Raw genomic sequence first — 24,147 nt, 5'->3', positions numbered from 1 at the left:
GTTGCAAGAGCAGGCTAAGGTGCTTGGAAAGAAAAGCGTCTGGACTCCTTTAAGTTGCTTGAAGAAGTTTCACCTCTCATCCGAGAAGCTTCTTCAGTTCTAAGGTCAAATGGTGGAGAGTCTCAGATTTAAGCCCTATGGGAGTGTGCCCCCAAAGAGGATCATTGGACCCCCAGTGATCCCTTACCTAATCAGACAAGCCAAGGAGTGAAAACGGGTGTAGGTCGCAATCAGCCAAGGAGGATGATTAGGGGGTCCATTGTTCCTCTTGGGATCCAAACGCTTTTCTTTCCAAGCTCCTTAGACTACGATGGCCTGGATGACTGAGAAATTTCACAGACAGTTGAAAAGTGGTTTCTGTGGTCCACATGGATAGGTAGAAAAAAAAAAAGAAAATTAGCAACTGGCCCGTACGGGGATCGAACCCGCGACCTTGGCGTTATTAGCACCACGCTCTAACCAACTGAGCTAACCGGCCAAGCTGTAAAAACGATGAAAAAGTAGGTATAAAAATGATAGTCACTATGTATTGAAAACTTGTTTTTGGTGATAGACGACTTACTTTCACCTTACTGACTTTGACAGAAATAAACAGGGCTGAATACAAAATAAAACTAAAAAAGTTTCGAAAATTGAAAATTTTGAAAATCCCGGAAGTGGTAGTGAAAATAAAAGAATAAACATGCTAGTGTTGAAGAAGAGATAGCATAACAAGCATTGCATCCATTATCAATATTATTCTATTTGTAAAAGCCTTTTTAAAAATTATTTATTGACATATTTTAACATGTGTATAAAGTGATTATTATTATCGTTATTATTGCTATTATTTTACTATCAAATACAATGAATGATTAGGTAGACTGTGCTGTGTTTTATATTATCTTACATTTAGATTCACTAGTTTGCAGAATTAAATGTGGATATTACAACCTTCGTATTTGTTGGGGTTTTTTTATTGTGGAATTATTCACCGGAAGTTCTGTAAGTTGCCGCTCGCTCTTATGACGAATTTACCGTGCGACGTTACTTTGCGAAGCAGCGCTGTTTGCATGAAGATATCACGCTAGCTGCTGGTTTGTTATTTTTGTGAACTCGGTGTTAGGCTGGACTGTTTTTGCATCTGGAGCACGGTGAGTTATGTGAATCTTTCGGCCTCCTGAACGTTGAGAAAAAATCTGGCGGACTTTAAAAATTTTGGTATGACGGAAGGTTTTTTTTTTAAAGTCACCACCCGCGAATTTCCAATTACTAACTTGGACGGCAGTGTTAGCTAACCACCAGCCTGGCAGCAAGGCATTCCCCATGCACTTAGTAAAGAGCAAAACTAACAATTTATATATACGTTTTTGACCAATAATTTTATCAATAAAATGATGGTATTATAAAAGGGGCGTGTTCGATATGGAGTGTGCAATCTGAAAATGGGTCAGAGTGGGCAAAACGTGCAAACAAACCCCACGAATTTAATATAAATATTACTACGAAGCAGGATTTGGAGTTAGCAGCATAATTTATGTCAGTTTGGGGGCAAAAGGGTGGTTTTGATTATTGAAACTCTCTTTTAAACTAGTTGGCACTCGCACATCACACCTATTATTAAATGTAAGATCATATGGTTGATTATGTATCTCTGTACTTAAATCTAATGGTATGGCACTTTGTAACTTGCTGTTGTTGTTCTTGTGAGACTCCAGACCTGTCTAAATTTTGGATTAAACCTTTCACAGCAGCATTGGCCCTTAACAGGCACAAGTTAGATCAGAAAAACCTGAATGGACTTTCCCAGCTGATACCCTTCATCTTGATATCTCTTAGCATTGCTATTGTTTGATATATGTTGAACTTGCTTTTTAGTACAGGCTCTTATCTTATAACAACACAAGCGTCTTTGTTGCAGTCCTGCCCCCGAGATGATTAACTCAGAGAGGGGAGCTACCAATGCTGCAGCAGCAGACCCCAGCAGCAAGAAGGAGATGGAAAAGAAGAAGAGGTCCCGAGTCAAACAGCTGCTCAGTGAGGTGAAGAAGCAAGTGGAATTCTGGTTTGGCGACGTCAACCTGAGCAAGGACCGCTTTCTGAAAAAGCTTATGGAGGAGTCTGACAGTGGATGTAAGAAGCTATCAATACTTTATACGTTTCATTGAATCTTTTTGACTTGGGAACAGCCTTAAACATGTTACCACACATTATTTCTTATAGATGTTGATATATCTGTGTTGGCGAGCTTCAATCGAATGAAGCAGCTGACAACTGACACAAAGCTCATTGCCAGGGCGCTAAAAAATTCATCTGTAGTTGAGGTACTGTAAAGCAAATTTTCATTTTGTTAATGCTTTATAACTTGCTATTTTACAGTATTTGCATAATATAGAATCACTTAAAGGTGTGTGGGTGTGTGTGTGTGTGTGTGTGTGTGTTTCAGCTCAACCTCGAGGGAACTAAAGTAAGGCGTCAGCTTCCAATTGGGGAACTACCGAATGATGTGGACAGCCGCACGGTTTACGTGGTAAAAAAAGAAAAAGTCCTCTGGTGTCTGTTTGAGATGTTTGCTTTTCACGTGAATTTTAATACTTTCCACTGTTTTAATTATCACCAATTAAAGAGAGCAGAAACGATTCTATACATTACACCTGAACGTAACATTTCTCTATGATAATAATGTGATGTAACGTCTATAATGTGATAATGTGGTCGCCTTAGGCACACAGCTGTGACTACGCCCCACCTACCTGTCATTCACATTTTCTATAACCCTAATTCCAAAAGAGTTGGGACGTTGTTTAAAATGTCAATAAAGCCAGATTGACAGCAACAGGTCTCATAAAAGTCAGGACAGGGTCATGTTTCCCAGAGGGTAGCATCCCCTCTTCTTTTAACAGTCTGTGAACATCTGGATACTGAGGAGACCAGCTGCTGTACTTTTGGTAGAGGGCTGAAGATCACAGGCATTAAAATAATGATTTTAATCCTTTTCCTCCCACACACTGTCCCAACATTTTTGGAATCGGGGTTGTATATACAAGTTGCAGCCAAGCAAAAGAAAGTCTTTAAAAAGAGACGATAAGGTGCTTGGTGCATCCACTCTTTGTTTCAATCAGGACCAAGTATTAGAACCGCATCATCTTCTCACTGTTGTTCGTCTGCTCTAAAATCTTCTTGGATCCCAAACTAATGATTCTTTCTTCTTCTCTTTCTAAGGAACTTTTGCCAAAGGATGTGACACACAGCTGGATAGAAAGAGTGTTCACTAAATGTGGAAATGTGGTTTATGTCAGCATCCCCAGATACAAGTCCTCTGGGGACTCCAAGGGTTTTGCTTTTGTCGAGTTTGAGAAAGAGGAGCAAGCACAGAAAGCTATAGAGGTGAGAACTCAGTGGGAACATTTCCACAGCTATGACGTTGTTGACGTTAACGTGGTGTTTGTTTTTGGCTGGAACAAAAGATCATGGAAGAATTTGATCTTTCAAACAGATGCTGAACAATCCTCCTGAAGATGCTCCCAGGAAACCAGGGATTTTCCCCAAGACGTTGCACAGGAAGCCAATCTCTCTCTCGGCTGACAATCCAGCATCTCGGATAGGTGATTTTATTTGGCGCCATTGCAATATTGAAGTAAAGGATAGTGCTGCAAAGTGTATTTATCCTGGCTTCTTTACATCCATGTGCTGCAGGTGAAGAAGAAGAGAAGAAGAAGCGAAAGAAGAAGAAAAAGAAAGAAGGTGCCACGGCACAGGCGCCCGCAGAGGAAGTCAAAGAGCAGGCGATGGAAGCGGAGGCGGCTGAGCAAAAGAAAGATTTTGACCCAGAGGCCACCGGCGCTCACAAGACACCGGGCAAACTGTCAGAGAAGAAAAGACGGCGGTCACATACGGTGGAGGGATCGGAGAGCGACGTACCATCGAAGATAAGAAAAACCAGCGAAAGTGAAGGTGGGGAGAGGGAGAAAGACGGAGCACAGAGTAGTAAGTCGTCTCTAAGCCACCAGTGTAAAAAAAGAAAACTACAAAAAAATCTAAATGGGACAGCTATTTGTCATTTTACCTCCTCATTGTTCCTCATTTTTAAGGTCAAACTTAAGTCTTTTTACACACAAACCACAAAGTCGGTTGTTGTGTTAACGCTGTTCTTCCCCTCATAGAGTCGCCCACTCACAGGGACGCACAGCAGGCTGTTGAGAAGGGGAAAGAAAACAGAGATGACTCAACAGTTAAAGCAAAAAGGAAGAGAAAAAAGAAGCACAAAGAGAAACTGAAAATTGGGGAAGAAGTGATCCCACTCCGGGTGCTTTCAAAGTACGAACCTGCATCCCTTGTTCTAACGAGTTAATACAATTGTAAAAGGTTTTATAACTAGCAAACTGAACCCACTCTGACGGCCGTGTTTATTCCTTCTTTTTCCACATCAAGGAAAGACTGGCTTGGATTAAAGCAGGAGTACCTGACCTTGCAGAAAAGCAGTATGTCAGCCCTGAAGAAGTGCATGAATAAAATAAATGACAAGGAGCACAAGATGATGGAGACAGATGGTGACCCTCGGGAAGCAAATGGTGAGTTCTCTTCCAAACCTCACTCACAGGCCTCTAACTTTAAAATGTTTCCCCCATCCTCCTTTATAATTCCCACATATGTCTATTTTTTAATATCCACAGGTAAGTTGAGAAAGCACCACAATAATAATGAGAATCCCATAAAATTTCCAATGTTGCGTGTGTCATTAAACTTGGCATTAGCTGGGGTGGCATTTGCAGTAAGTGGGCAAGTGCTGAAATTTCCATGTGTTGAAAACAAGTGTATGATAAAACAGGAAACAACGATGCTGAACTGACAAAGATTTTGTCCTGGATTTTTGGGAAAGTGTTTTAAAATAATTTAAAGAAAATTTTCACACGACATTCCTCAACATCGCACCAGAAATCACACAGCATTACTCTGAAAAGGACAGATTGCACTGTTCAGCTGCTCATTAACACAATTATCCAATCAGCCAATCACATGGCAGTAACTCAGTGCATGCATTCATGCAAACATGAATGTGCTGAAGTTCAAACTGAGCGTCACGATAATGAGGAAGAAAGGTGATTTAAGTGGCTTTGAATGTGGCGTGGTTGTTGGTGTCATAGGGCGGGTCTTAGTTTTCAAGAAACGGTTCATCTGCTGGGAGTTTCCCACACAGCTGTTTCGAGGGTTTACACAGGATGGTGTAAAGAAAGGAAAATGAAAGGGAAAAAAATCCAGTGAACGGCGGGGATACTCAGGAGAGAGAGGCCAGACTTCAAGTTTGCTGGAAGTAGGGACGTTCCTGGCGACTAATTTCTTAGTCGACTGAACGAGGAAAAAACAAATGAGACTAACAGACTAGTTTAAAACAAAAAAACAACCAGATATCAAGTGAAATTTTAGGACTTTCTAATGGATAATAGCAAAAAAGTGTCCAAACAAAGGCATTTGAAGCCTTTAATCATAACAATGAATTCTTACAGTGATGAATCATCCTTTAAATGCTGCTTAATTCACATTGTTTATTATGGGTACTGTGTGCTCTACTCTAACAGGATAATGAAAAAGGAAAAATTTCAATAAAAGTTCAAATATAAAGCAATAACAAAATGATTTGATGACAGCATCACTATTAAGCAGAGAAGTCCAAACCTCCCTCTGCCCAGCCACCTCCTTCAGCTAATCTGGGGGAACACTGGGACAAGAGATGTAATCTCTCCAGTGTGTCGTGGGCCTCCTCCTGGTAGGACAGGCCCAGAATACCTCACCCAGGAGGCGCCCACCTCAACTGGCTCCTTTGGATGTGGAGGAGTAGTGGTTCACCTCTGAGCATCTCTCAAGCTAATTTCTTTAGCTTGATAATATCGTTCTGCATTTTTGCACAACATTGTTGGGGCTTCAGCTCCACCTGGTGGCAGATGAGTGCATAACATTTTGGACACAACAACTTACCGGGACTGGACATCAAATAAATGTTAAAAATTAGATTAAAAGACTAGTCATAATAGAGATTAGTCACACTCACAATCTCTAGTAGGAAGGTGACAGTAACTCATCATAGCTGAGGTGTGCAGAAGAGCATCTCTGAATGCACCACACTTAAAAATGAGGCCTTTAAGTAGATGGACCACAACAGCAGAAGACCACACCTCGTGCCACTCCTATGTAAGACTTGAGGCTGTTTTGAGGGCAGAATTGGGTCCAAACCAGTACTAGAAACATGTACCTAATATAGTGGCCAGTTTGTGTATATTAACAAGCTGCCAGAATCTGGGTGAAGCTTATTGAAATGTATATCTCATTCATCTTAGAACTATATACATTTACAGCTTTCAGCATGTTGGAATTCAGCACTAAAACCTATGAAATTAAACTGATTTGTGTTTTTGCCTTTTGTCTAGTTGATGAGAATAACAAAAGTGAAAAGGCAGCTAAGCAAGGACCTCAGTTTGTCAGTGGGGTCATCATGAAGATTACAGACAACAAGCCGCTACCAGGGAGGAAAATAATCAAGGTACTCTCATCACCTTTACTGAAGTGGACCAAATGTGGTCGGACACGTCTTCATTTCTTTCTTTATTCTTTTGTAGCTTTGCATGATTCAGAGTTCAAAGTAATCCTTCTTTGTTTTAACACATGGTGTGGTGCAGCCCCCCAGTTCAGTTGTGTATCCACATTACACGATGATTCCCGTAACCCCGCTAAAGAATGACACTGTGTGTGTAGGACGCGCTGTGTAAAATTTCTCCAGTGGCCTATGTTGACATCTTGGAAGGAGACGCTGAGGGACACATCCGCTTTCACAGCCCAGAGGAAGCGAGAGCAGTCAGCGACGTCAGAGCAGAGCTGCAGAAAGAGCATAGCTGGAAGCTGGAGATCCTCACAGGTGTGAATTTTATTTCCTTATTTTCTCTGAAACCCTTTTTTAAAAAATGTATTTTGTCTGGATTTCATAACTAATGATGGAGAAAATGCTCTGTCGGGCCATCAGGCTTCTGTGTTTATTAACCAAGGATTTGATAAAACTGTGAAAGGTGTAATCAAAGAAGTTCACTCTGTTTCTTTCTTTATTTTTAAAGGTGACCATGAACAAAGGTACTGGCAGAAGATCCTCGTGGACCGCCAGGTCAAACTGAATCGTCCAAGGGAAAAGAAGCGGGGTACAGAAAAGGTGAGCTCTACCTTACAATGTGAAATACTCAAATCTGCATACATGCTGCAGTGTGCATCGGTGCATCTGTGATTATTTATTACATTATGTGTATAAACAACTTTAAACACGCACACAAAGCTGACTTTCTTTGTCAGTGTTACAGCTAAACACTGCACCTTCATGTGTTATACTCACAGGACAAAAAAAAGCCACTAATACCTGGAGTAATTTTATCACATTAGCGCACCCATTCATACATACGCCTCCCTGTTGTCTATCTGCTATCTCATCTCATTTTTAATTTCCTGTCACATTTTCAGCTCATATCCAAAGCCGAAAAGATCATCATCGCCCGCGCCAAGGAGGCTAATAAGCACATCCACTTCGATGACGACTGACAGCTACTGAAATTAGTTTTTAACAGCCGAGCGAGGCTCTACTCTGTAGACTTAACATGATGTAATTTAAAGGGGACCGCTGATGTTGGTGTGTACCTGGAAGAAAGTGAACAGACCTTCATAAAGAAGATTAAAGGAATAGCCTTTAGCTTTGTTGTTGTTGTTTGTTTTAGTTTAGTTTTTTTCTGGCACTGGAGCAGGTAAGGTCATGTGGAATGCAGACGTTTTGGCACCATACTTTTAATTGATGGACTTTAAAAAGAGAAAAAGATTCTGTATAGATGTAAATATAACTGATTTGGAAGTTCTCTCAGTTAAGACAATGCCTTGTGTTATTTTTTAATAAAATGTCATTTCATGATTACAGCATTTGTGGTGTATTCACAATATAGTTTTGCAAAGTTAGTTTGGAAAGTGCTCCTGAGGTTTGTATGAAACACATTGAGGTCATTTAAGCAGATTGGATTACTTCTCACTGAAACAGTGACTGATTTTAAAAAAGTGTACACACCTTTTATTATCTGGAGCAAGTCCACATCTGTCTGTCTAAACCTGTTTCCCATAAAGTGCCTCTCACTTTCAAGATTACATAAGAGTGAAATTGAGACGCTTACAAGTATAAAAATAGCTGATGTTACACAATCTCCCCATTCATGGCTTTTTTTTTTTCTTTCCTTTTTTTTATTGCTGTAAAAGTAGAAACTACCTGAGGTAATATGTGGCAGGACCACACCTTGTCAGCCACCTTAGTTTCTGGCAGAAACCATGCAGCTGATTATTTGGTTGCTATGGTCTACACAGTTGTCGCCATCAGGTGAAGTCCCTCCTCGGCCCAAATTGCTGTACCAGTACATCTTGGATTCTCCGTTCTCTGTGGAGCATTCGAAGCTAGAAAGCAGTTCAGTGTCTGCAGGACTCTGTGGTTTCTGTGTGGCACCTCTGGAGGAATTACAGGCCTTGTGTATTTTGGGGTGTTGTCTCAAAGTCTTTGGGCTGGCTTTGCTGTCATCAGGAGATTTAGGTTTGCCCACTGACAAAGTGGTTCTCACAGTGGTGAAGCTTTGCGGCGAATGCCAGACTCTGTAGTCGTCCGTCACGGTACTCGCTGCATGGCGGGGGACGTCATTTATCTCGAGGGCTGGCAGGTTTTTCACCTGGCAGTGAATGCTGTGGTCTCCTGATGAAGAGAAATCTTTGGTGAGGCCCTGAAACTTGGTTTCAAGGGAACAACTGTTGAATCTCTCAAAACAATCACTGCCTTTGTCAAGGTCTTGGTGTGTAGACCAAGCCTGCTTTGGCTTGAAGGGCAGTCTCGGCTCCAGTGGGAGATCCTTGCTGCTTTGGTTAGAGTGCTTCAGCTTGACTGGTCTGGGGTTTGTTGGGTGGGGGATGTAATCCGATTTATAGCTGGTGGTGTTTGCAATGCGTTCTGGTTCCTTCGCCAGTGCGAGCATGTTGCCTAATCCATGCTTGACTGTCAAACTGTCTTTCAGGATGATTGGCTGGCGCTTGCTGCCCTCCCACTGTTTAAAATCATCTGAGGGGAAAAAACAAAGCGGATTTAACTCAGGATGCAAAATTTTGCCATATTCCTTGATATCTCACAGTAATATTCTTGAAGTTGCTTACTTTGATAGATGCTCGTGTAGTCAGTCCTGGATAGTGTCTGGTTTGCCGGACGGTTTGCAGCACTGAGTGGGCCTTTGCATCGTCTGTAGTCTGGCTCTGGCTCTGGTGGCTGTGGGACCTTTGGTGGCTTTTTTATCCATTTTTGCTGAATGTAAAATGATCTGAAACACACGACATACGATGGAAAATCTGTCATTTTTCTTTGGCAGACCAACACATTTTTACTTCATGAATGATAGAAAACGAGAAAGATGCCACACTAACAACTCGTTTCCCTATTACCATTAATCAGCTGATTTCAGAGCAAAGATTACACAGTAGTCTTTATGTTCTTTTGTGCACTGAAATGTTGTCATGGCCAGTTCAGTCTTATTTAGCTGAGAAACCATCCATCAGTTGCTGTATGCACGTGGGCAGAGCGCCAGCCAGATTTATCCCACTGTCCAAAATTGAAATATCTCTTTCCTCAGCTAACTAAAATTTAATGACATTATAAAGGGAAAAGAAAATACCTCAAAGAGGTAATCTCATGACTTGTCCCCTTCAGCGGATGGTAAGGGATCTTCTTTGTTGCTGTTGTCACGATTGCTACATAACAGGCGGGAGGAAGGAACCTCTCCTGGTACTCTGTGGTCATGGAGGCCTTTGTTTGGGGTTTCAGAGAGTGCTTCCTGGAAAGTTTATGGAGTGCATCATCACTTTAAAGGGGATCTATTTTTGCCTTTTATGCATTAGTTTCAAATAATGGTAAGACACATGACAAAATAATCCTTGTGAGGCATCAGTTTAGGATGCTTGCTGCTCTAAACGCCCACTTTCATGCCCTTTTTTCTTTATTCTTGGCTCTGTAGTGTCAGTGACAAAAATAATCCTAATATAGCCATCACAGGCACATAACTCAGGCTGTGAGCACAGCACCTCCACCCACCTGCTGTTCAGACCTTCTGGTTACGGAGGCTGCCAATCAGAAAATGGCTTAAAGGGAGAGGGGCTGCAAAATGTTTTTTGTTCTTTTTTTCACAGCCTGCATCAAGTAGAGGTGGGTAGATCAATCTTAATATCGATAGTATTGATACCAGTGCTGATATTGGTATTGGATCAATACTAATGTGACAGATAGATACTTTTCTATCCTCTAAGTTCAGTATGCAGCAAAAATAGACCTTAAACATACACTAAGAAAAATGTCTGAGCCTTTTTTTATTGGCTGTTACATCTATTTTATTTATAGCCTATAGCACATTTAAACAACAGAAATTAATCAAAAGTGATTCAGAGACAAGCCCATTTACACCTCAAGTCTCTAAAAACAAACAAAAAATAAAAGCGGTTTCAAAATAGATGAAACACTGAAATGATGATAAGAATAATAATGATCTTGTAAGTAAAAATCAGTGATTTAGTAGTCATTAAAATGTGTTCAGATTTTGCAAATTTGTGACGGTTCATGTCATAAATCACATAATCCAACATAATCTGCCTTTTTAAAAATATCGGTAATAGTATAGGTAATACTGGCCCTGTATGTATTTTTGTATTGGATTGATACCAAAATCTGCGGTATGGCACAGCAATGATATCAAGGTTCAGATAATTAAAGATTTGTATTTAAATGTAGTTTAACTCAACTTTAATTTCAAAAAAGCAAAATAACGGGCTTTTTTTTAAGGGTGGAGTTAGCATCGCCAGTCCAAATCCACTGTTTAACTGAAAAGAGTGTATCCTATAGCATAAAGTCTGCTCACACCTCTTTTGGTGACACACAACTACAAATGCTTCATGTCCGTGTATCTGCATGCCAGCAAATTCCATTAAAATTCAGTGAAATTTGAAAAAATACACGCAGAAACAAGCTAGCTCTTTCCCCCCCCGCTTTCGCAGAAAACTGCCGAGTTTCCAACGAAATAAAATCTCTCTCTCACACACACACACACACACACACACACACACACACACACACACACACACACAGCTGGGCTCACCTTATCTGTGCAGTTGGCTGCTTGTTGGTCTGCTGTCTGGCAGTTTTCGGGTGCATTTCTGCACCCTGGCTGGTTCTTGGCATCCCGCAGCTCCGACTTGTGGCAGTCCCGCTCTGTGGTCGCTGCAGGCCTAAAACATATGAATAATTGACGGCATGAACATGGGACGTGTGCTGAACGAGAGTGGCTCGCGGCTAAAAATAAACATCGGTGGATTAGTGTGTGATGCGGGCCGGTTGTCATGGCGAGGACGCAGGCTGTGAAGATGCGCGCGTGCAGCGAGACTCGAAACCTTTGCTCGAAGCGCTGTGTGCATATCACCCGTGGATTGTTTTTGCAACGTGACTCCCATCTGTCACTTTGTAACTGCTTTGAGGGCATTTCTTTCTCCCCACTCCCTCCCACACCCCTGCCCTAAAAAGCATAAAAGCATGTACACGTGCACCAACAACTACATATAAGTTGGAGTGGTCTAAAACAAACCGTGACCTCCCCGTGTGACCTATCCACAGAGTGTATGGTCCTGAGCACACGTCTTAAAAATGAGGTCTTGAATTCGTCAGATCTGGTGTAATGCTGTGATCTCTCACTAGATGGCGCCCGCACATTAAAAAAAAGACCCATGACTCACAATTTAATGAACCTACTTCACTTTGTAGTCTTTCTTGACACCAAGAATCAAATAAATTAGTTCATCCGTAATAAAAAAAAACAAACAACTTTCTAAATGGTAAATGGATTAGTGCTTATATGACACCTTTTCTACTCTTTTACTCAGAGCGCTTTTTAGAACATGACTCATTCACCCAGATTCATACAAGTACCTTTTTCTAGTGCTTTCTATCTAACATTCAGACACTAGTGGATGCATCTGAGAGCAACCCAGGGTTCAATATCTTGCCCAAGGATGCTTTGACATACAGACAAGAGTAGCCAGAGATCAAAACATCAACCTTACAATTACATAAGTGATCTGCTCTTCTTTCTCCAGAGTCACAGGACCAAGTAAAACTACTTGTTTCAGTTTGGTGCTAGATTGGTACATAACTTCAAGGCGTATAAACAAAAAGAATATATATATATATATATATACCCATGAGACCAGCACTATTTTTCCAGTCTTCTGTTGTCCAATTTTGGTGAGCTTGTGCAAATTGTAGCCTCTGTTTCTTCTCCTCAAATATTATGGTTTCGAGTCCCATCTGGCTTGCTGACAGCAGCACCCATCTGCTTCATGTTTTGATGCATTGTGCACTCAGAGGTGCTCTTCTGCGTACCTTGGCTGTAACGAGTGCTTATTTGAGTTTCTGTTGTCTTCTTGTCAGCTCAAAGCACATTCTGAAACTCTCACCACCAACAATGGCACATTCAAAGTCACTAAAATTCAGCTGAACTTCAGCAGGTCATCTTAACCCTGTCTATGTGTCTACTTGTACTGAGTTGCTGCCATGTGACTGGCTGATTAGATATTGGTGAAGGAGCAGGTGAACATGTGTACCCAGTGAAGCGGTCGGCGAGTGTACATTGGATATCTGAGGAAATACTGGCCACGTCTGGTTTCAGGTGACTCTGTCGGGTCATTGACGTTTTCAGAGTGTGAAAATTCAGAATAATAACATAACAGCATTCAGCAGTAGCTTTGCTGTAACACTGAACATCTTGTCTTTCTTCTAGAATTACACCTGATCCATTTGTATGGCCACAGTCCTTCCACAGATATTCTTTTTAGATTAAATAAACTGTTTTTTATTAATTTCATTTTATTAATCCTTGAAAAACAAAAAAAAACAAAAGAAAATTCATTTACGCTGATGTTTAATTTGATGTTTGACATGGTCTAAAGATACACAGTAAAAAAAAAAAAACACAATAAAAGATACAAGATAAAGATCAGAGAAAGGACTCATGTAAAACAAGTACAGACAGAAGCTAACTTGTGTATGATAATTGAGCATAGAAACTGAAAGCAGTGTTTTACATTCAGTCAGACTTGAGGAACTTGACATGATCATCAATCACTGGGCTGATGTTTGATATAACCAACCACTCTGCATAGAAGTTATGTAAAATGACTCTTTCCAAATAAGAGTCTTATAGTTCAAAAAATCCAGAGAAGACCACCCAACAGTTTAATATAAGGTGCAAAGATCTGTACTATAAACACCTCCAGTACTGAGCCTGGGAGTAGCATCAGAACAAAAAAAAGACGTTTTAATGAACTCGCAGCATCAGAAGAGCCTTGTATTTATTTAATTGGACACTATCAGCCTAACAGGCTGGCTAACTTAATGAATTCCTGTGCAAAGTGCCCTTTAAGTCAATACACATTAGTCAGTAAATTGGATGAAATACAAGCTGCTGACAGACTGCCCATCTATAAAAATGGGCTCTATCCCTAACACACAGGTGTCATTTCTCCCAGCTCTGGCTGATTAGACTTTCGCTCGGGATGAGGTTGGGAATTGCACGAGGACACGGGACCTCATCTGCTGATTCTAAAGTGGCGATTTTGTGCTACAAAGCTAAGAGCAGAGTAGGGAGACTTCAGCAGTTGAGGAGGCTTCACCTGAATGAACATAATCAACTTGACTGTAAGACCATGTGAGTATTTACCATGGACGTAAAATCTCTTGGATCAGATGAAGCGTTACATCATGCAACAAAACAGCTTTCCACTTTTGTTGTCACCTGATGAATTCGGAGTTTTCTAATTGGTTACTGACTCCACAAAAATAGTGAAAGCAATTTTTAAAACAAAACAAAAAAAAGATACAATCACTCTCCAAGAATGGTGTGTTTTCTTTCTCTTGAGGCAGATTTTGACAATAACTTTTTGATCTAAAAGATACAGATCTCCAGTAGTTTTAGTTTCAGGTTACAAGCCAGAGATTCGAGTGCTGATTGTGTGGGGTCAAGCGCCACTTCAGAAAACAAACTACTGCAGAAAATCCTTGATTAGTGTTGGAACATAAATACAGAAAACCTGCTCTTGAGACCACGTGTCAGATCTGCACTGATAACTCGGACATCTGCAGCTGTGCCTGTGGACTCTGCACGTTTCCTTCATTCTGACTGACTTGGAGTGGAGCTGCATTAAAATGCAAGAGAGCTGGAAAGAAGAGCCTCGGAATAAGGAGTCAGGAGGATGGGGAGGTTTATGGATATTTGAAGTCTTTTGCCATTAAGGATTTCTGACTGCAAATGAGAAAAATAATTCTCTATTCAGTATTACTCAGAATTAATTTCGGCATCTTGAAACGGGTGAGGCATGTGGAGAAATAGATTTGATGTTCATGGGAGGAAACTGGTGCACTTATCCTGCACTGTGAGTGGCGTGCCTTTTATTTAATGTTGAGCAGTATATGTTCTCGTTAACAAAATCAGGAAATATCATTAAATGAAAAAGACCGACAGTTCAGCTGTTCATTCAAACTAACAGCACTCTGCATGTCAGTGTTTCTGCACGTGATGCATAATAAGGGGAGCTCTTGCATTGATGAATACAGCACAAGTAAGCCAGATGGTGTTACCATAGCCCAGTAGATGCATTAGATTGTTACTGGATGTGGATTAGAGTTGATGCAGAGTGCGAGAAATATCAGAATGTTGATTAACACCTTATCAAAATTCAAGGACTCAAACAATCCACATGTGGAGTAGACAGTGGGGTCACGAGGTGCCATATAGTCATTCTGTTATTGGACTTTGTTGCCTTTTATTCCCCAACTGAGGGTTATTAACCCAAATCAAGTCCTGTGAAAAACTAAATACACTTAATGTTTCAATAGCTTGTAAAACCACCTTTCGCTGCAATAACTTGAAGTAACAGATTTCTGTTTGACTTTATCAGCTTCACTTCATTGACCTCTGCGGGCATTCATCCTGTCCTTTCACAGCTCTCTTAATCTCCTGCCACAGTTTTTCAGTCAGGTTGAAATCTTTACCTTATATTGATTATCTGAGTGAACTTTTTTTTTATACACAGTGGATCTTACATTTGTCTGTAAAAGGAAGTTGCTGCAAGTTTGTCAAGTTACTTAATGATGCCTGAACAAAGAGGCCCATCACGCAGCCTTTTCGCATTGTTAGAGCTACTTACAGGCTAACTTCTATGATTTTTGTAATTGTGACCTAACCAAGCACAGTCTGACAGGGGTGTGTCTGTGGATAGGCTGGGGTTTCATTTTTTCATTTTTTTGTTTATTGTGGTTTAAAAAAAGATTTATGACAATGATGTTACCATGAAATCAAAAGAAAAATAGGAAGCAGTAAAGCAGTTAGTGAAATCCATCTGTTACTTTGATGTATTTTTTTAGCACAGCAATGAAACTGAAAAAACAAGTGCACAGGGGTGGTGAGGAAGTCTGAAACCATCTGCGATGTAGATATTTCATTTTTAAAACCTTTAATTCTGCTCATATTTTCTTATGAGCTGTATGAATATTTGATACAAATACAGTTTTGTGGGTCAGTTGCTTGCATCCAATAGCTAAATGCAGAAATCAGTGCATTGAGCTACTGTATATTTTTATTGTTCTGTCGCCCCCGTTCACATTGATTATTTATGTAACATTGTCTTAGAGCCAAATGCAGCATTTATCCCAAACATAGTTCAGTCCTGAGCAGACCTCATTCATCACACAGATGTTCATCATGCTGCACTGCTGCTTGACCCTGTTTGTTCTGTTGAAGCCCACAAATGGTCCAAACCAAAAATGTGCTCACTCAAGGCAGGGGGATGTCACAAAATCAAAAAAGAATGCATACTGTTACTGTAACCTGTGACCACATATTGATTCGATTGTGCAGTGCATGGCACTTTGCTTACTTCATCTAAGTCACAATAGCAGTCTCCTCTGGAAAAAGAAAAAAACATGCCCACTGCTGATTTGAAGGTCCATTGTGTAGGATTTGGGAGGCACTGTTGCAATGGAATATACATAATTATGTTTTTACTACTGTATAATCACCCCAAAGTGTCATTTTCTCTTATTTTAGAATGGGCCCTTCATATTTCTATAGGGAGTGCGTGCTCTTCCACCCACATTTTGCATTGTTGGACATTTTGAGTTTGTAGTGGCCACCAGCTTGGAGATGGAGGGTGAGGCCGCCGAATCCTACACACTGTCCGTTTAACTCAAGTAATCATGTGGGCTATTTTTGCAAAAAGTTTCAAATGAATTTAAAAAAATGTGGCTAAATGAGTCCCTGTCCTTACTGATCATCAGTTCTTATCAACAAGCTAATGGCAACTGTAGCCCACTGGGCTGAAATAGCCCAAAAGGAGTGAGCCAATAAATTATGTTAATCAGTGGGACACGTTGGAGGCGTGTTGTTGCTTTCGTGAGGGGGGGGCATGCCTGCGCCACGGAAAGGCTTCAGTCTTAATGCTGTGTCCTCTGCGTGCGCACTGCCTCCCGCTTCCACGCTCTCCCTCTCTACTGTTGAGTGCATAAGAGCGGTTTCCTCTGCAGACCACTTTGCAAAGCTCCGTGCAACAAGTTTGCAGGAGCAGCAGCGGCACGCCGTCACGCAGGTTGACTTCCCTCGGCTGGAGCTTGAGCGGCGCTCAACTCATCCATCTGTCGCTGTCACCACAAAGTCACCGTACGTGAACGCAGCGTTGCAGGCGCACACACGCACGCTCACTCACTCACTCACACAGAGCAGAGTGCCATAAATTCGTGACTCCGCGCCAGATGCGGTTTGCTCTCAGCAGCGCGTGGAGTTGTTAGTTAAATGGAGAACGCGGTGGCGAGAGGAACATCTAAGTGCGTAGAAAAAATGGAGAAAGAAGTGTCGCCCCGGCAGAAGCGACACTACTGCCGCACGACTGCGCTGAACGTCTTCTCCTCGTTTTGCTCCGTGGCGTCCGTCGCCTTCTGCATTTTCCTGAGCATTAGCGGAGCTGACATCAAGAACCGAGTTGTGGATTTGGAGAGTGCCAAAGGCGAGCACACCTTCACCCGTGCCCCCGGCTACTCCGTGGAGGATTTCAATTCACTGATAGAGGAAAGAGTGGACGAGCTGCTCTCTCAGGTAAGATTGGCTTATGCGCTCGGCTCTCCGGCACTTTGTTTTTGAGCCCTTCACTTGCGCGTAAATGGACTCTGGTTCACTCAAAGGGCGAATGAATGAAAAATGATGCTTTTCTTTCACCTTTCAGCGCTCCTATGAGAATTTCGTCAAGATTCGGACCGCCAGACAAACATCACCTGAATGCAACTGCCCTCCAGGTAAAGGAAACTACTTTTCCAGTGCGGTGCGGGCGCGGGGTTGCATGTGGGAGAGTGAGGTACTGGCTTTTAAAGCGCGTTTGACTCCGAGCACAGGCTGGTGTGAGAATGAATGGAAGCTTTTCTCGGACAGGTTTTTTGTTTGTTTGCATGTTTGTCTTTGATTTCATTGAATCTGATGACACGTGACAGTGCTGATAGTTCAGGGGAGGTCTCCTGTGAAGGATGCGGACAGCTGAGCTCTCAATGCACCTAACAGAAAGAAAGGCATTTAACAGCCGTCTATACATAGAGGTGCTGAGAGATTGTCCGACTTGTGATGTTGCCTGCTCCCTTGTTCACATGGAGGAGAAGTGGGAGAGGCTGAAATTCACATTTCTAACCAGTAGATGGAAACATTTATTCCTCAGTGTAGCTCAGCATTCTGGTCATTTTAGGACTGAGCCGAGGTTGGGTTGCCAGTGCATCGTAAGGGGGGTGTCAAGGGGAATGTTCTGGATTTGAACTTGTGGGTTTATGGTTTACTTCTAAATGTTTGCAAGCCACTATTGTGCATCAGTGTAGGTTAGCCTTCAGGGGAAAAAAAAGAAATTAATAAAAAAATAAAAACAGCCAGTCCTGCTCTTGAATGTGTGATTGACAGCTCAAGTTTCACTGCAGTAAAAAAAAGAAGAAAAGATAGAAATTATAAAATAGCACCGACAGAAAACAGATAAAAATACAACATTAGCCGATAAGGTGAAATCCAGATGGCAGTGCAGCTCAAAGAAATTTATGAGTCCATTAGGTTTCCCTTTTGTATGCAGTTAGGTGGATATATGTTTGGCGTTTGACTCATTTCTTGTTATTTTAGCTGTTTACCAAGTTACAGTAATAAACATGAGCTTAAAGTGAAGACTCTGGGGGGCATCGGGGACTTTGAGGGGTTGAAAACGAATGAAGACATTACAAAAAATCTCTCACACCTGCCCTTAAAATTGCTCATGAGTCCCTGAAAATGAGGGACGGTGTGTAAAAATTGCTGCAATTTTGTAACGGTTAATGCAACGTTTTTGTTCATCCCCTTGAATTAAAGCTAAAAGTCTGATTGTTAAGCCCACATTCATTAAATGACTCTGACCTCAGTTCTGTTTTTTAAACAGCTACAATAATGTCACATCTCCATGTCCAGACATATACAGAGATAACAGGGTGTCAGATAAGGGCTATATACTGTCAGTGATAAATAAAATGTGTCTATTTCAACTGATTCTCAGATAAAGTGAAGGATTCAGTCTTTGCCCAAAGGTTGACAGAATATGCATTTTAGGCTAAATGACCCAGTTAAAGTCCATCCATCATCTGAAAACTGCTTCGTCACAAAACCGAAAACAGGGCTGTGTTTTCTCAGCTCCTGAAAGTGCTGACATTGTGGAGTTATGTTCTTTACAAGTAAGTAACATCCTGCGGATTTCTTAAGGCTTTTCTTAATTACCTTTACATGCTTTTTCATACATGTGCCAAATATCAATATAAGCACCTCGAGTAATGCGTTCAAAAGGTCACCAGCAAGCATCCCGGCTCCTTAATGGTTATCCGACACATGGGATGAATTGCTCCTTGATGTCAGAATGAAGTACACTGTATGGCCTGTCTAATAGCATGTTACTACAAAGCACTCTAGTAACATTTCCATGCTCTCAGTGAACCGCACGTGAACCTTTGCGCTCCTTCCTGGCACACTGCTGAACCACTAGGTAGACGGCATGCTGCGGGACGCTGACATGTTTTCACAACTTTTTAAAGTTTGATGAAGAGGGGATCAGCCTCAGTCAACTCCAGCTGGGAATGTTACACAGTAAGTGTGAACATACTGTAGGTGACCTTGCTGGAAAAAGTCACAGTGCATAGTGGTGCTTGGAAGGTTTCATGGAAAATTCTCGGGTATTGGCAAACATCTGCACTGCAGGTCTGAAATTAAGGTGTTGAATCCCAACCAAAGAAAGTGCTTTGTTGTTGACCCTCAACCCCTGACCTCCCCTTTTTTTTCTTTTTCCTTCACCCTGCCAAATATGAACAGCAACGCAATAAAAAATATGTTTATATACCATAATCAGACACGGGCACAAGAAGAAACAAGACTAGTGCGAGTGATAATCCCAAACGAAAGATCCTTAATCTTCAGTTTTCACAAGTGCTCTATCAACTGCAAATGTCTCATCTGCAGAGTGGGCATGCCTGAATTAATGAGCCAGAAGTACTGCGAGTATTAACCATAATGAGACACTCACAATCAGGCTGCTCTCTGTTCTCAATCCCTGTCATATGTTTGCTATTTATTTTCTCCCTCCACATTTCTGTAAAGGGGCAGAGAATAAAACAATGCAAACATTTCACATCAAATGAAGCGAGACGACGCTAAAAACCAAGACGGCTCCGAGCTTGATCCTGGAAGCTGGCAGCTAGTCGTGGTTTCTTATTCCCCCCCCCCCCCCCCCCCCCCCCCCTCCCCAACCCCCATTTATTTTTTGAACTATGATTTCATACAAAACACATATATCATCAGTGTACTTTGAAGAATCTGCAGCGTAGTTTAAAAATCCAAACGCTCACGCAGTGTAAGTGCATTACGCACGCAACTTTCAGTAATACTTTGTTAGTGCTTTGGAGCGAGCTCTTTCCAGGCAAATAACTTTATACTCTATGAATTCTGAATGGGCTCACTCAATATCTAGCCTCTCCTCTGTGTAGGAGACAGCCTGTGGCTCAGATGAGGTCTTTTTTTTTCTCCCTCTCTCTCTTTGAGGGGAGGACCGTAATGTGCTTTTCACAGTCTTCACTTTATTGCTGTCAAAGAAGATGGAGTGGTTACACAGACAGAGCAATGGTCCATAGCTTGGGGATATTTTATAGGTTGTTCCTGAATCATGGGAAGTTTTTCGCCGTCTTTATCTGAGAAAGTCGGCTGTGAACTTCTACTGTGTTTTATTCATGCTGATGTCACTCCTGGCGGGAAAAAAAGTGATGGGTTTGCCGGTGCTGTTTGTCATATTAACAGCGAGGGGGGTATTGCTTTGTGTTATTACTCGGTTATTACTTTCTGAGGGACAAACACCATTTTGACACGGGCTAACTTTTCCCTGCAAACTGGCACAGTCTGTAGTCGAGCTAGAGATGTGTCTCCTGGGATGGCAGTGCCTGTCAGTCGGTCCATCACTTTGGTGCAGGCTGAAATATCTCAACCAGAAGGACGTTTCGCTATGACATTTACGGCCCACAGAGGATGACTCCTGCTGATTGCTAGACTTTTCCCCTTCCTCAACCAGCGTGTTAACGCTTCTCGGATGGAATGGCATGAAATTTAATATTAATAATCCATCCACCTCCCACTACATCGCGTGCAGACACATTTGCTCCCTGTGAAAAATCACTATTTTGTCTTATATGACAAAGCCAGCAAGCTAAGACACCTCAATCAAGCCGTCAGATGAGGTCGGCATCCATGTCTAAAGGAACAAACAGGTGGGTTTAGCATATGCTATTAAATGATCCGGATAGAAACTAACTAAACCCACAGAAAGCTAACCTAGCATGGACTGCAGGATAGATTAATAGCTCAGTAAGACACAGAAATGGAGAGTGCCACGCTCTCCTATGGTTTTTTCACTTACCCAGTGAGGAGGGGGGCGAGCCTTTTCACACCATTAAGGAGACAGAAAATTACATTAGAGACATAAAAACGAGAGGGGAAAAATGTTACAGGGAAAAAGGTTCAGGTTGATCAGGGATGAAGAATAGTGAAAAAAATATATTTGGAGTGTAGAGTGGTAAAACGTGAGCTTACCAGATCTCCAAATAGCCCACGTTTGTCTGACAAAATAGCCAGCAGACAGAGTAAGTGTGTGTGAGAGTGCCAGGTTTTGACAAGAAGGTACACAGCGTGAATTAAAACATATGGATTGAGTTTTAGTGTGAGTTTAGTGTGTGGTGGGGAGCCCAGCAAAGAAACTGCAGAGCCAAATTACTCACTTTGAACAACAGTCAGTTATCCTGAGCTTCACATTGTCTGAAAACGTATTTTACACCCTCCGTTACGATTAGGGAGTAAATCAAACCTGTGAAACCATCATGATGTGAGAATGTCTCCAGTCGCGCCCACACTGTGCTCTACACTGAAGCGAGTCCCTTTATAATAATTGTTTCAGCATTCGCAGGCTGTTTTCCTTCTTCTTCTTTTTTTTAAATGTGCGTGCACCTTCTTCTTCCCTGGGATCTGCATTCCAAACAGGGCCTGTTGTTTAATGGGACCATAATAAAATGTGCCGTCAGCAAGCACTGGTGGTTTGCGCTTTCTCCTGTTTACTCACCCATACGCCTAATTCCCCACGCAGCCCCCTTTCCCCACTCTGCTGCATTTCTTGATGTTAACACTTCAAAAAGCCTGGCAGCAAAACACTGGCTGAAGCACTCTTGAGAAAACAGGAACATATTACTTGTAATGTGTGGGACTTTGTTCTCCCCCCCAAAAATACCCAGTAGTGCTTGTCAAGTGCAGAAGGGCAGCAGGGGGCCACATCAGCTGGATGTTCTGTCTTTTAGATTGCAAAATACAATCATAAGCACATGCAGCTTTTTTCCTTTCATCCTTGTCATCTCCTGACTTGATCTGATTTCTTTACCAACAGCGAAAATACACACATTTCAAACCAGTCCCAACTTTCTCCACCCAATCGCTCCTTTTCAACTCTTTGTGGCCACGCTGGTTTCCAGTCTCCCTTTCTGGCTCGCCAAGTGTGCAATCCCTCTGGCCTGATACAGTTACAGTCATGCCAATCCCCTCAGATATCCTCACCTCAGTAGAGGCAACTGGTAATTAATCACTGACAGCTTTTGAATTAAGCCCTCTGTGTGGTTTGGTGGTGGGAGGTGCACTAATAGCCATGTAATCACTGAGTGATAGGTAAAGCTAAGCAGACTTCCAGGTAGCCACTGAGGCCAGCTGCTTCTGGTTAAGTGAGTCCGGTTAGGCTGTTTTTGCGACCACGTGAGGTCGGAGACAATGTTGGAGCCCAGGAAACTTTGCCTGGAGGCAAAGGTGAACAGGCAATTATGATTTTGATTGCTGTTCAATTGCATAGAAGTATATCGCTATAAAAAAGAACAGTGGACTCCAGATAGTGAATAACATCTTGCCGGGGTCATTTTATGCATGAAAAGCCTGACTCATTCACCTCCGACTCCACATCATTCCCAATAAATTGACATGACGTGATTTATCGAGATGAATCATCACAAGTGGTACTTTTACCTTAATTTTCTATATTTACACAAGGCTGGTTATAAATGGCAGGGAACACATGGTTTCTTTATTTGACACAACAGTTTTTACGGGAGATGGTGAAGTCGCTCTGTTGAATGCACTGGAACTGACTGCGGGGCTATGAAAGGGTGACGCACTTTTCTCTTTTTAACTATACATTAAGCTGAGGGGACGCTCATAATGGAGAGCAGATCACATGATTTTTCTGTGAGCGATGTCAACAGCACTCTGCTGGAGATGCAAGCACCTCAGGCTGGGAGAACGGGGCCAAAGGAATGGACCAGAATCCAAATGCTCTTGCCTAATGGTTCGTCTCATGTGTCCTCGAAACATTTCCTGGCGGTGATCCTCAGTCGTCATTTTGTGTGGAATAAAGCAGGAAGCATGGAGATCCTGTCTTGGCTGCTTGTACACTTACTACTTGGAAATGAAGAGGTTTCCATCACCAGAACTTTGAAAGCCTGTGGCACACCCAACCACTTAATAAAAGAATTGTCTCCTTTTATTTATTTTTTGACATGCTTTCTTCTTTGGCACGTTTTCGGCATTATCAAAGCACAATGCTGAACAATGAAATACAAATTATTAAAGGTGGAGCACCCTTAGAGCAGTGTGGCTTTATGCCTTTCATTAAGGCTTCTCGCCGTGCGTGCATGAGCTCACGTGCTCGTTCTTGTTCCTAATTTGGGAAGTTAGTCCTCACAGTTTGTGTTTTTTTTGGGGTTTTTTTTAGATCAAAATGTAGGAGCAAAAAAGATTCTGCAAAGATGATTATAAAACGTCATGCTACGTTCCTGCCGATTAACCGGATGTCCGCATACTCATCTTGGTGGTCGTGATGCATGCTAACACAGCTTCTGCTCACATTGCCCTGTAACCTCCAGTGTGAAATCACTGCTGTTGGTCTGCCTTGATGCTCCCTCTCCCAGGATCCGGCAGGCTTATGTGAGAGCAGGGTGGCAAGTCATCCACAAAAGACGACTTATAAACCCTCTGCCTCGTAGCACTGGGTGCCCTCTGACACTAGATTGAAAGTTGAAGTTGTGCTCCCTCTGAAAACTACTGAAGTCTCCTTCTTCATGAGCCTGCATACTCATCCCTGACCTGCTAGTATTCAGCCAGACAAGTGATAGCCTTTCAATGCCTCTCCTGGGGAAGCATCTAAAGTAGTCATTGTTTGCCATTTGTGAAGCATTGCTGGTGGTACATCAGCGTGAATAACTATTACAGTGACATTACTGTAATATTACATTAATTGGCTGGTAACCATGTTGCTAGTGTTTCTCAGCTGCAAGCTCTCTGATTTAGATTTCAGTCTAACCCAACTGTCTGAACGAGTACATGTTTAATTTCTGTTCACTGTAAGAATGACTTTCCAGTGTCTGTCATCAAATTCAAATCAGTGTAGCTTGATGATGCCAGCCTTCATGGAAATTCTGGGCTCCAGACA

General features: G+C 41.9%; 3 protein-coding genes and 1 non-coding gene across 6 annotated transcripts in view; 2 read left to right on the top strand and 2 right to left on the bottom strand.

The window, feature by feature from the left end:
- Positions 1–404: 404 nt before the first annotated feature.
- On the bottom strand, positions 405–478 carry trnai-aau (transfer RNA isoleucine (anticodon AAU)). Its single transcript has one exon. It is a non-coding gene; the product is annotated as a tRNA-Ile (tRNA).
- A 534-nt stretch (positions 479–1,012) lies between these two features.
- larp7 (La ribonucleoprotein 7, transcriptional regulator) lies at positions 1,013–7,869 on the top strand. 2 transcript variants are annotated; one of them, XM_063470121.1, is made up of 13 exons: positions 1,013–1,133; positions 1,901–2,112; positions 2,203–2,303; positions 2,426–2,509; positions 3,202–3,366; positions 3,476–3,584; positions 3,676–3,933; positions 4,143–4,296; positions 4,411–4,550; positions 6,402–6,514; positions 6,727–6,886; positions 7,080–7,171; positions 7,474–7,869. In XM_063470121.1, the coding sequence occupies exons 2-13, from the start codon at positions 1,914–1,916 to the stop codon at positions 7,549–7,551; spliced, it is 1,653 nt and encodes a 550-aa protein (XP_063326191.1). In that variant the 5' UTR covers positions 1,013–1,133; positions 1,901–1,913; the 3' UTR covers positions 7,552–7,869. The 2 variants fall into 2 exon arrangements, with proteins under 2 accessions (XP_063326191.1, XP_063326190.1); XM_063470120.1 differs by having other exon boundaries at positions 3,676–3,966; positions 7,474–7,867.
- Positions 7,870–8,021: 152 nt separating this feature from the next.
- LOC134624927 (uncharacterized) lies at positions 8,022–11,407 on the bottom strand. 2 transcript variants are annotated; one of them, XM_063470122.1, is made up of 4 exons: positions 11,163–11,407; positions 9,693–9,851; positions 9,181–9,341; positions 8,022–9,088 (listed from the first exon to the last, which is right to left on the bottom strand). In XM_063470122.1, the coding sequence occupies exons 1-4, from the start codon at positions 11,243–11,245 to the stop codon at positions 8,298–8,300; spliced, it is 1,194 nt and encodes a 397-aa protein (XP_063326192.1). In that variant the 5' UTR covers positions 11,246–11,407; the 3' UTR covers positions 8,022–8,297. The 2 variants fall into 2 exon arrangements, with proteins under 2 accessions (XP_063326192.1, XP_063326193.1); XM_063470123.1 differs by lacking the exon at positions 9,693–9,851.
- A 5,161-nt stretch (positions 11,408–16,568) lies between these two features.
- LOC135932677 (collagen alpha-1(XXV) chain-like) overlaps positions 16,569–24,147 on the top strand; it is an 86,757-nt gene continuing 79,178 nt past the window's right edge. The window contains exons 1-2 of the mRNA XM_065470254.1: positions 16,569–17,201; positions 17,329–17,398. Coding sequence (XP_065326326.1) covers positions 16,902–17,201; positions 17,329–17,398 — 370 coding nt within the window. The 5' untranslated portion in view covers positions 16,569–16,901. The remainder of the gene's footprint in view (positions 17,202–17,328; positions 17,399–24,147) is intronic.

The sequence above is a fragment of the Pelmatolapia mariae genome, linkage group LG3_W, assembly GCF_036321145.2.
Source record: "Pelmatolapia mariae isolate MD_Pm_ZW linkage group LG3_W, Pm_UMD_F_2, whole genome shotgun sequence".
NCBI classification, from domain to species: Eukaryota; Metazoa; Chordata; class Actinopteri; order Cichliformes; family Cichlidae; genus Pelmatolapia; species Pelmatolapia mariae.
Note: the sequence above shows the minus strand (reverse complement) of the source record. Positions and strands in the feature narration are given on the sequence as shown.

Excerpts from the sequence above, each read along its gene's own strand:
- LOC134624927 (XM_063470122.1), bottom strand. The coding sequence starts at position 11,245 with ATGCCAAGAACCAGCCAGGGTGCAGAAATGCACCCGAAAACTGCCAGA. Across the intron at positions 9,342-9,692 it reads CATGAGATTACCTCTTTGAG|ATCATTTTACATTCAGCAAA; the intron begins GTATTTTCTTTT and ends CGTGTGTTTCAG. Across the intron at positions 9,089-9,180 it reads CTACACGAGCATCTATCAAA|ATGATTTTAAACAGTGGGAG; the intron begins GTAAGCAACTTC and ends TTTTCCCCTCAG.
- larp7 (XM_063470120.1), top strand. The coding sequence starts at position 1,914 with ATGATTAACTCAGAGAGGGGAGCTACCAATGCTGCAGCAGCAGACCCC. Across the intron at positions 2,510-3,201 it reads ACAGCCGCACGGTTTACGTG|GAACTTTTGCCAAAGGATGT; the intron begins GTAAAAAAAGAA and ends TCTCTTTCTAAG. Across the intron at positions 3,967-4,142 it reads GAAAGACGGAGCACAGAGTA|AGTCGCCCACTCACAGGGAC; the intron begins GTAAGTCGTCTC and ends TTCCCCTCATAG.